This window comes from Etheostoma spectabile, chromosome 13, assembly GCF_008692095.1.
Source record: "Etheostoma spectabile isolate EspeVRDwgs_2016 chromosome 13, UIUC_Espe_1.0, whole genome shotgun sequence".
Taxonomy (NCBI): Eukaryota; Metazoa; Chordata; class Actinopteri; order Perciformes; family Percidae; genus Etheostoma; species Etheostoma spectabile.
The window spans coordinates 17,927,140-17,939,704 of NC_045745.1; the positions used below are offsets into that span (position 1 = coordinate 17,927,140).

At 39.9% G+C, this 12,565-nt stretch overlaps 1 protein-coding gene across 3 annotated transcripts in view; it reads right to left on the minus strand.

Moving 5' to 3' along the window:
• The window catches only part of stk32a (serine/threonine kinase 32A), a 74,375-nt gene that overhangs the window by 5,525 nt on the left and 56,285 nt on the right, over positions 1-12,565 (minus strand). For all 3 annotated transcript variants that reach the window (XR_004334577.1, XM_032533044.1, XM_032533043.1), the window contains 3 exons: positions 10,636-10,752; positions 8,446-8,571; positions 6,104-6,232 (listed from right to left, as the gene is read on the minus strand). Coding sequence is in view for 2 of the 3 variants with exons in the window: in XM_032533044.1 (XP_032388935.1) it covers positions 6,104-6,232; positions 8,446-8,571; positions 10,636-10,752 (372 nt within the window). In the remaining variant the exon portion in view is untranslated. The remainder of the gene's footprint in view (positions 1-6,103; positions 6,233-8,445; positions 8,572-10,635; positions 10,753-12,565) is intronic.

Genomic DNA, 12,565 nt, shown 5'->3' on the forward strand with positions numbered 1-12,565 from the left:
TGAACTTACCAGACTGTTGTAACTGTTCTATTCTTTACCTTTACCCAACTTCGTCATTATATCCACATTACTGATGATTATTCATCAAAAATCTCATTGTGTTAATATTTTGTGAAAGCAACAATAGTCACCACTACAATTTTGTTTCAGTATTGATATCGAGGTATTTGGTCAAAAATATTGTGATATTTGATTTTCTCCAAATTGCCCAGTTTCTGGTCAAGGGCCCTTTCACAGCAGTATCTCCGAGGAAAATAGCAAAATCACGTGGACTCAGAACCCCCAAACATCCAGCCAGAGACAGGGTGTGCTTGTGTGCGGCTGTGTCTAAGAACAACCTAGACAAGTCACTAATGAGCAACTATAGGCCAATATCAAACCTTCCGTTTTTAAGTAAAATCATTGAAAAAGTAGTCTTTCAACAACTCAACCATTTCTTGTCACTAAGCAACAGTTTTGATACCTTTCAGTCGGTTTCCGACCACACCACAGCACTGAAACGGCTCTTGTCAAAGTCTTTAATGACATCCACCTTAACACAGATAATGGCAAAATTCAATCTTGTATTACTTGATCTTAGGCTGCATTTGACACGGTCGACCACGACTACTACTAGACCGATTGGAAAACTGCGTTGGCCTTTCTGGCTTAGTACTAACTGGTTTGAATCCTACCTAAGAATAGGGATTACTTTGTGTCTATAGGTAATTATGCATCTGAGCGTACATATGACGTGCGGAGTTCCGCAAGGCTCCATTCGGGGGCCTCTTCTGTTAACATCTACATGCTTCCACTGGCTCAGATTATGGAGAAAAACAAAATAGTTACCATAGTTATGCGACGACACACAAATTTACATAACCTATCGCCAGGGGACTATAGTCCAATACAAAACTGACTAAGTGCATCGAACATTACGACTGGATGTGCCTGAACTTTCTGAAATTAAATGAAGGAAAAACTGAGGTAGTTGTTTTTGGAAAAAAAGAGGAACGATTAAAAGTCTGCCTCAGCTTCAAACAACAATGTTAAAAACAACAGACAAAGCCAGAATCTTGGTGTAGTCATGGACTCAACCTAATTTTAACAGCCACATTAAGACAATTACAAAGTCAGCCTACTATCACCTTAAGAATAATCAAGGGTTAAAGGACTTATGTGTAAACAGGACTTGAAAAAACTGGTCCATGCTTTCATCTTCAGTAGACTGGACTACTGTACGGGGTCTTTACAGGTCTCCATAAAATCATCAGACAGCTACAGCTGATTCAGAACGCTGCTGCTCGAGTCCTCACTAAGACCAAGAGACTGGATCACATCACTCCAGTTCTGAAATCTTTACACTGGCTTCGTGTCTCAAAGAATTGATTTCAAAGTACTCTTGCTAGTTTATAAATCCCTTAACGGTTGGGTCCAAAATACATTTCGATCTGCTACAACACTATGACCCCCCAGACCTCTCAGTCATCTGGGACAAGTCTACTTTCTGTCCCCAGAGTCAGAACTAAACAGGGTGAAGCAGCTTTCAGTTTCTATGCTCCTCATATCTGGAATAAACTCCCAAAACCTGCAGATCCGCTGCTACTCCAGTTCTTTTAAATCAGGCTGAAGACCTTCCTTTTTGATGCTGCCTTTCTTTAAATGAATGCTCTTTCTTTGAATTTCTTATGCTGCACTGTAACTTTTATTCTTGTGTTTTATGTGTCCTAATGTTTCTATTTTGTTTTTAACTGTCTATTCATGTGTTTTATTAGTTTTTAATGCTTATGATTTTAACTGTTTGTACTTGTGTTTTATCTGTTTAACTGATTTCGTGTAAAGCACTTTGAATTGCCCTGTTGCTGAAATGTGCTATACAAATAAAGCTGCCTTGCCTTGCCTTGCCTTGTTGCAGACTAACAAAAGGACAATGAAACAAATAGGCAGACAGAGCAGAAATACTGTATATAATTTGTCAATCATACGTGATAGATGTGATACACAAGAGAGGGATATGACAGATGTGACATAAGGTATGATGTAGTGTCTCTCTGATGCGGTCACAATGACATATTCTTGGATCTAAAGGCATGACAGAACCTAACAATAAAACCACCACCTTCGTGTAACCTTTCTCTGTACACCGGATAATTTACAAAGCAGATCTCTGGTGTCTCTAGTCACTATTTTTTAAATTGATTCAAATAACCAGGAAAAGACTTTAGGGCTATTTACAGCAATGACAGCTGCAGGAGGAGGTTTAACACAAGCTGCACTGCTGAAATGCTTGCAATGGAGCTAGAGATTATAACCCTCATGCAAACTAAACTTTTGAGGTACTTTTGCTGCGATTTACAGGCATTTTTTGTAGCAAGGAAGGACATAAGGAAGAAAATGAAGGAAGGAAGGAAGGAAGGGCCTTCTTTCCTGATCTGTATTTCTGTACTTCATTATTTCCCTTGCTTTATTAAGGAAAGAAAAAAGGACAAAATCAAGGAAGGATAGAAGGAAAGCTTGTGAATGGCATTCACGCACAATGCTAAAAGACGCCCTATGGCCTTGCAGAAAGAAGGGAAGGCAATTCACCGCTTGTTTCTCTCTCTCTCTCTCTCTCTCTCTCTATTTATTTATTTATTTTTTAAAGGCAGTTCAGAAGCTAATTGCTTCATCTGCTAGATTAAACTTTCCATTTAATGAGACAAACCAACAGGGAGTGCTCTGCTGGACGAGAGCCTTACAAGTACATTTCTCAACGTCCTTATCTGGGCTTACTATATTTCTATATTTCTTTATATGTGACTGCTAATATGTACTGTGAAGAAATGATTATGTCTTATTTAAACAATCTGTTATGCATTAATTAATATCCCAATAATTTCAAGAATCCAAAAACAAGTTGAATGTGCATGCAAAGGCTATATTATCAGTGATTGAGTTACCTATATGCTACATTATGAGCGTAGCGGTGACAAGAAGGTAGAGGCAGGGAGAAAATAGAGGAGCTAGAAAAATGGATGAGGGGGGGCAGGCATTAGGCAACTAGCTTTATTCCATATTGATCTGCTATGCCTTAGAAATGCTGCACAGACTATCCCCTCTCTCTTTCAAACAAATGCGCACGCACACGCACACACACACATACACACACACACACACACACACGCACACACACAATCACTCATTCACTTTCCTTCTTAGTCTCTCTCTTACGTGCATCCATCCAAGTGGCCTCATAGGTCTCTTGTAAATGGATTTAAAAGCATTGCACAAATACAAACTGTCTATAAATTCCCAAACTGATATTTATAGACAGTAAAGCAAATATTCTCCCTGATTGACGGACAGACCTCACACTGCAAAATATGACTACTTGAAATAATAATATGTTAAACAAATCATTTAGAAAGAAAGGTGAAAAGTTTAAGTATTGCATTTTACACAGTAGAATACAATTTGACTTCATGGTCCCTATTAAAAACAAAGGGGTGGTATTTAGCTGATTAGCTGAGCGCCATTCACTGTGGTTAACAGTGATTTAATCAAGCATACCAATGCAACAAATTTCCTAGCAAAACAGTGGGATACAAAAAGTACAACACGATCAGAGAAATAATCAGCAGAAATCAGAAGTCCATTTTAATACGTACTTTTAATATATGATACTCAGTCATTTATTATTTAAAATTATTTTAGAGATGCTTTCTCCATTTTCATGTGAATTACCTGTTAAGCAAATACAGCTGAATGTTATTAACCCTGGTTTCAGTCGAGGTGTGTAGTCAAATATTGCCTATATAATACCATAATGAATAAGGTGATTCACTTAGGAAATGCAAGCCACAAGAGTACAAAACCATTTCATTGACTTAATGTTAGATTCCCTTAGTTAGACCATACGCCATTACTTCATCTGTGTCCATAAACATAGCAATGTTTCCCTGTGACGGGTACTATCATTATTTCATTAGAATAGGAGACTTTCTCTTTGTCTGAATGGGCAAAGGGATAACGAATAATGCCTGGCTGCACAGTGAGATATCACTGATGTATACACATAGGCAGGTCTCCACAAGCAGCTGTCAGCTTTCATAAAACATGGCGCACTTTGGGCCAGTGCTGACTTCTCATCGCAAGCTGGCAAGGTATGTGCTCTAAAGCCGAGATCAAACACATTGCTTCACTTCTATAAGAACAGAGTCTCATAAAATGCTCTAATGTGCAAAAAGGGGGAGAGGGTCCAAACATACTGACTTTGTAATGACATAAGTTGTATTAATGTGTATGCATATACTGTATGTGTGATGGTAAGTTTTATTGATGTGGAAAATAACCCAACACACCCTACTGCACTATTACTGGTGAAAGCACACAATGAAACTATGACCTATTCTTATTCTAGTTACTGCTGGATCTCTCTGAGCTTTTAGTGGCTCGATGGAAAAAATCTAAAGATTAAAAATGGGACAGAAGCCTAGAATTCAGTGTGGCACTTCTCCATTGTACCAATCGATTGACTCCTGTACTGTAAATACATTTCTTTTGATAAACAGACTTGGCCATCTGTTTTAAAGGTGCATTACTAAACTCTCTCTTGTGGCAGGGAAACTGGCTGGTGTTCAATGTAGGAAAAGTAATGCTACCTTTTTAGTGTATCTCGTACAAAATGATATATATCAGTCGATAGGCCCGGGCCATATGATAGTTTATCCTCTTTCAGTGGAATCATATTTTGATATGATTTACAATTATGTCCTCTAAATTGATATTAACAAGCACATGCTTGCTCGTTTATTTTGAGGAAAGCTAATGTGAAATATTTTGAGGGGAATATCATTTGAAAATCACTTTTCTTTTGTTTTTACATCACACTTTACATTACCACGCAGTTCAATGCAATTAACAAAATGGACTCCAACTGGCAACCTTCCAGTTACAAACTTCACCTTTAAGCTCCATTACCCCAGAATAGAATAGTGCACACAGTTCAGAACTAGGTTCTCTCTGCATAGTAATGGTGGAGAATAATGTGTTATGGCCCATTTGGAACCCAAATGTTGGTTAAAATAAATTGTGGCAGGATTTTCTTCATTCATTAATTGTATGTTGAGTATGAGTATGTATATATATATATATATATATATAGTTAGTTAGAAATAGGATGAAGACATTTATTATCCAAATCCATTACACAAAAATTGGAAAAAAAACATGGTCTATGATCAGCAGACCAAAGCCCCAGATGGTTAAAAAAAACATCAGAAAATATTAACCACCAAATCTGCCTACTAAAAATTTCTTTTTAGAATACCAGTTTTGTATATAGCCCCAGAAGAAGCCCTTGCATAATACCATGTCAACCCGAAATTTCTTGCCACACACATAATTTTTAGGATATCCTCCAAGCTTTTTAACACTGTAGTGCAGGTCCTATTCGGACTTAGATGGATGTAGACACAAATGACTAGAGGTCTTTTAAGCTGCAGTTATCCTTGAAACAAAAATTACAGCACTGATCAAGTCCCACTGCTGCACTAGACCAAACAATGCCATAAATGCTGCCTAACCGCATTCACTATCACTGTGTGTGTGTGTGTGTGTGTGTGTGTGTGTGGGGGTGTATTCGTTCCTTCCACGTTTCACTTGACCGGGTGATCAAATTAACCTTTCAGCGATTTCCTCTCGGTTTTGTATAAACACCCAAAGGACAGCCGCTGATTTATGTGGATGGAGTAAAAGACTAGAGCGAGGTGATTGCATTCCTTCCCTTCCCCATACACGCATCAGGCAGGCGGCCCATTTATTCTGATGAAGGTGAGGGAGGACAAAGCTTTAAAATGGGTCGTCAACATTCTTAATAGCACTCCAGACATATTTAAAAGACAAACTAAGGAGCAACTTATCACCTGCTGTAACTGGGCCAAATGAAACCAGCGGTCAGCTTTCTTTAATGAATAATGATGAGCACTGAGAGGCAGAGACACCTTTCAGAGGTATGTGTGATCCAAGGAGGACAGGATGAACCAACCTAAAACTCAGTTTAATTTTATATTTAATTACCTTGACATAGGCTAAACAAAGTTTGTCTCTTGTGTAGTAAGTTTAGGTTACTAGTTGAACGCCTCACCTGTGGGGAGCCATCAGATCCCTGGTCCTTGGTTTTCCTAGCAAGCCTTTTCTTCTTCTTGTGAAGGGGTTTGGACTCCAGGATCATTTCCTCCAGCTCAAATGTCGGATCACAGTTTAGTCTCCGCCTCTATAGAGACACAGACACATGCAGCAGGCACAAATTTAAAACAAACCAACAAACAAACCAACAACAGATACATGAGTTCAAATATTGAGTCATATTAATATTTAAACTCTTGAAACGCGTCATCAGAACAGAAGTCGTCATATTGGAGGTAATCCACATCACAACAAAGCACAGGCACTGAATTAGATCCCGAGCATCGTCAAGGACCAATAGGTCAGACCGATTAAAACATTCGGAATTTTATCAACTTCCAAAAGTTATTAAAAACCAGGGAGAAGAATGCCAGAAGTTATCAGAGGAAAGGAGGCACTTGTGGTTGGCAAAGCTCAAACTCACTTTGTGTTCAGTGTAGATTGCAAACTGGGGGTCTATGGTCTAAGTTGTCACTTTTCTCTTGGATCATATATTTCTTTCAAACCAACTTTGCCGTTGCTTCAGAAAATACAAACACTGTATATCATTGTGCTCCACAGAACGTTTGCCTTTGACAACAGCAAATTTCAGTGTTTTATGAACTGTGTATCGCTTCTTGTTGTCTTACAGTAGTGGCATGCTTAAGAATGAGTCTTTGCCAATAGTAGAAACTTTAAGATCAAAACATAAAGAAGGGGGAAACAAATGATCCAAAAATAAGTTTAAATTTGATGTGTTACATACACATCAAATGCAATATAATATTGTACCATATGGATGTGATACAGTGTTTCCCACACATAGACCAATTTGTGGTGGGACGCCACACTTGGGTTTTGTTATTATAATTTTTTTTTAACTATTTAAAACACGCATTCGTTCAGCTGCATTTTCTTTCCCTGCTTTCCTCCGTCTCTCTGTCTCACACACACAAACACAGACACACACACAGCCCCTCCCCTCTGTGCACACAGCGTCTGTCTCCATGAAAACAGTGTTGCCAATTTAGCAACTTAAAGATTTTCCCGAAAATCCCGCGCGCCACAAATTACTTTCTCATCTGTGGGAAACACTGTGATGCAATACATAATAATGCAATGTACACTTCTAAAGAAAAGATCAAACCTCAAACAGCAGCAAGCCAATAAAGACAACACAACAGACTGCATGCTGGGAAGTTAGGATACAAAACAAGGGCTAACTTCTTCCTTCCTGTTCAGACATTAATAGTCTGTAAGGGATTAAAGACAGAGGATAGGTCTATAATTAGATAGAGAGACACTATCAATTCCCCATCGATCCTCTGTGTTTTTCCTCTGGTGTCCCGCCTGCCCTCTGGGAATACCCGCTGCTCGGCAGTTGCAACAGACTTAGAATTAGATAAAGTCATTTAGTCATTCATTCGCTTGCAGCAGTCATTATTCTGCATGTATTCAGCCCTGGCACTAATGTCCTGCAGTCGTTGTCACTTTGCTGCTTCACTAAAACAAAACAGTGTAGTTTTTGTATCATTACATCGGTTTGGCTTAAGGAAATGGTGATTGGCACTTTTCACTGTTATGTGAGTTTAATTAATCAACAATCGGATTAGTCATAAATAATAAGCAGATTATAAGTACAACCCTTCAGTTTAATTATACTATTGTAACTATATCTGTGCCATTACAAATATAAAAACAGGTTAGCTCCGTGGTTATAGTATTTTCAAAAGAAGTTTTCGATGCAGTATGATTACAGCACTCCAGTGACAGCTATTGCTCTTTTTTTCTAATGGCAGTTTTATGAGACTGAGTCAAATGAAATGTACTCTTGACTGTAGGCTCTCATTTAGATCTTGTGTCACACTGTCAGACCCTGCGCAGTTACCAGCTTTGGAACTGGACACAGTAAATCAGTGCAGCGATTGCTAAAACCTGGCAGAGAAAGCACAGCATATTAGTTTGCCAACCAAGCAGCTACACTTCTTGCCTACTGACAGTATGCAGGCACTATCTTCACCTAAGTTGTCATAATGATCCGGAGACCACCTGTAGAGCTGTAGGCATGCAGAGCTTGTCTCTGAGGCATGTATACGCTTGTGCTGCGTTGTCTTTGTCTCTGCGTCTGGGTATCTAAACACTCAGTGGGAGATCCAGCTCAGCCCAGCAGGGGGTGCTGTCTACAACTAGTCTAGAAAAGATTAGAGTGGGTAGTTCCGGCTGCGTCTTGCCCATGTCAGAAAAACACACTATTCTATTAAGATGTGAGCATGTTTTTGTTTAGCATACAGAGGCAGCACTCCGTTTTTTTATGATACTCACATTAGGAATAAAGCCTGGAGGGATCTGTTTGCTGAGCACAGTGTCCACGTTGAGATCTGACATGTAGTCCAGATCCTGTAGCTCGGCTAGACAGGAAATGCGCTGCTTGACATCTATGCACAACAACTAAGGGAGACAAAAGGATTAAAGTAAGAACAATTGGTCATGGGGAGGCATGGCTGAAAAGTTGGAGGCTTAGTCCCACTGAGACAGGAGCACATGTTTGCCCTTAAGGATGTGTCTCTGTGAATGAGGATACAGGAATATTGAGGACAGACCAAGAGAAAATGAACGGAGAGGAAGTGGACAGCAAGAGCGGAAAAGAAAATGAGAAGGGCTACATATGAAGCAAATGTAATGAGGAAGATTCAAAGGGTTGTTAAGGATAAAGGAAAACAATATAGTCAGTAATGAATTCCCCCTTACATTACTTTCTTTACATCTCTCTCTCTCTCTCACACACACACACACACACACACACACACACACACTCTCCCTTTCACTCCCACATACACACACATTTACACATGCGACTGGAATGCCAATGAAGTACGAGGAGTCTGAGCACGCAGCAATGCAACAGTTTAACTGCAGTGGATTGCTGCCAAGAGAAAACCCAAATGCTACAGCATCAATGTATCTGTTAGCTTCGCAAGTGGCTTAATTGCAACAAGAAGAAAAATACTTTTGACAGATAATTATGGATAGACTGTTAACATCCAGGAATATGCTAATTAAATTAAATGTATTGTAATTACCCAATTGTAATTAGGGATTGACATAAATCTAAGTCTCATTTTTTTCTTTTGCCAAGGTATGTGCTACCCTGTGTGTTTGCACTGTTTGTAAGCTTGTGTTAACTTTGTACTGTACCTTAGATTTATTACCTAAGTACTGTGCACTTCAACACTGTGAGTCACCGTTCTTCACCAGCAATTCCTGTTTTTGCATATTGATTGGTGATTAGAATTCTAAAACCACACTGCACGCTGCAAGACTTGAATGTGCAAATAAACTGCAAGTATATAAAGTAGGGTTGCAACAATGAAAGTGACGCCCTAATTAAGATTCTGTATATGCTCCTTTTGTGCCCAAATTAGGTGTCATGTATGGATAATAGTCTTCCCACAGGAAATAAAGAAATTATACCAAGGTAGTGGTCTGGGTGGCCCCTATGCTAGTAGCAAAGGGGCCACCCAGACCACAAGCAACATTAGATGTCTGCCCTTCTTGTCTGTTAAGTCTTTATTACACAATCACACCAGTCAAATTGGTCATGTTTACAGTTTACTGGTCCTTTTACTCTGTAGTATTGGAGTTTTGCCAACAGGCTTCATCAATACAAGAAGTTGGCAAGTGCAGGTTTAAATAAATGACCACAGTGGATTCTAGAGGTGTGGTGGCAGCTTAATTTAAAGAACCATTTGTTGTAGCGTGTGACACTCCCACCCACCCACTCACATTTGAGAGAGGTTTGGCATTCACTACACGTTCACTGGGGATAGTTCCTGATTCTCAGACGGAATGCACATCGTATCACTGTACACATAGACGTGCTTTGCCAGACCTTCCGGGCAGCGCTGCAGAGGGGGGTCTGGCTAGTACACACAGCATTCCAGGGTAGGTGAAAACATGCTCTGGTTTATTAGCATTTCTTCTTTTAAGGAACTTGTTTCGGTGGAACATGTGTACATTCAAAAGTTGTTTAAGTTGTGCAACAAAAAACTCAGATTGGACAGATAGTCTAGCTAGCTGTCTCGATTCACCCTGCAGAGATCATGTGGAACAGTTAACCATAGTCCTCATAAATCCACAGGAGTTTAAAATTCCAACACAAAGAAAGCGGAAGGTAATGGAAATTTTCCCGAAAAGAGTTGAAATCCTGTGGCAACAGAGTAATCCCAGGAGTGGAACGTCATGGATATAGACTACTGTACACCGAACAGGCCGTTTTCATTATGGAATAGTGGCATATAAGAATCAGTCAGCATCTGCCATTGTCAGTTCACATGGGGAAAACATATAAACAATGGCACTAAAAGGTGACATGTTTACAGTCTTTTGGTTTGTTTTGTAAATGAGTAGTGGTGGGGGAGGGTAGTATCTTGTTTACTGGTGAGATAAATGCGTACCCTGTACACCTCTGCTCCGTAGTATACTATGCATTATGCATATGTGCCACTCATTTACCTTTCTGAGTAGCGACTTCATCTCCAGAGACCAGGCTGCTGGGTAGCTGGGATGGACCTTGTGGAAGGTCTGAAGGATCTCATTAGCAGGTGTACTGGATCTCATTACATATGGTCTCTGAAAGAGGAGAGGAGACAATCTGTTACAGACAACTTGTATTCATAGTCATGCACTGCCTGGAGGACTTTCTTTGATAAAGTATGTGTCTCAAAGTTTGTTCTGCACTTGGCTCTCTCTACACTCTCTTCCTCTCCTTCTTGTTCTCACCTTCTGTGAACCCATTTTCTGCACTGATGAGAAGAGATTATAGAAGGAAACAGAGAATAAGGGGACTATTCTCAAACACAACTGCAACTCTCTGCCTTTCAGTGTGACAGGGCTTTCTGTAGGTCAGACAACAAAGAAAAGCCTGTTGAGAGTTCTTCACACTAGTCTGTGTCCGCCTTCTGGTCTTCATCTGGGACAGAGAGACTCCTTTCACTCGAGTTGGATGATGACAAGGTAAAAAGACACAGCTAGATCAGGATGGTTGGACAATCCTTCCGCCTTTGTCTTCCACATTGTTTGTAAAAGAGCAAATGCAGAAATGTGCAAATATTCCCTTTTTTACACACCTTTATGGCATTTTGGCTTTGTAAGATGGTTCAGAGCGAAGAGAAAAAAATAAAAATAAAACAGAAATAGAAGCAACAAGCAGACCAGCGGGATGCTTTAATATTGGGGCCGTAACGATGTGGAAAATAAAACCGAAATTGCGACACTTAGCTCCACGAACCTGTGTCGCGGTGGGAGAAGGCAGAATCGCGACACACCCCTTCCAACTCCTAGAGATAGCCTTCTCATCCAGATCCAATGCTACCACATCTTTAACTTACTAGTTTACCTGTTTTGTCTGGTAAATTTAGTTAACTGTACAGACAGCTAAAGAGTGAAATAGGGGGCACCGGTACTGTTAACGGAGGTGTAACGTTACGAGTGGCCGCTGTTTGACTCGGGTCTGTTTCCCGACGGTTCAATAAACTGCCGTTAGCGTCCTTAGCACCGGAGTCAAGTGCTGACCTGGCTGGCTGTTAGCTGGCTGGGGGCTGACTGTTGTGTCCGCGGAACGGGGCTGTTGTCACCTCTCATCCCGACTGAAGTCTTGCAGCTCCGGGAGACTGAGGTGTGCTAGCTAAATTACCATTAGATTAGTTGTCTATGTGTACAGTTAACATTACTGATGAATTTGTGGGTTAGCCCAGAGTTGTTTACCGTGTTCAAAACAATTATACTAAAAATAAATGAGCGTGTTGAACGGTGTCGTAATCTTACGTTACCCGTACCCGTTGTACGTATCTTTTGTTCTTCCAGTAGGCACCAAAGCACTTTACCTCTTCGTTCCCCCTACAGCTTGGGAGTGGAATTGTTACCAAAGTTTGGTGTATCGTTACAGCCCTATTCAATATTGTTCTTTTTTTAATTACAGGCTGTTTTAGATTGATGATATCAGTTATATTCTAATTTTGTAGATGTTCCCTCATACAAGTCACACATAAGGTGCCAGATAACCTGTGATATATTCTTTTAGAATCAGATGTTCAGATGTCAAAAAGTAAGGATTGGCTCATTTATTACAATATATTTGCATTCTTTTGGAAAATGTACCATGGGGACTGCTAGGTGGAATATTTAAGCATGTAGATTTTCATGTAGGCTCTTCCACAGAAAGCTTAGTTTGAGGTAGCCTGATCCCACAGTTGAGAAAAGATCAGAATGTGTCTATCTATTAGAAAGGTCTTACAAATTAGAAGTGGTTTGAAGGTAGCACTGGTACCACAGAAATAGATAAACTGGCTGTGTGAGGACAAGAAGAACAGTATACAAGTTATACGGGTTATTCTGTTATTCTGATGTTCAGAGAGACACTTTGGGTACATGCTTGTGTGTGTGT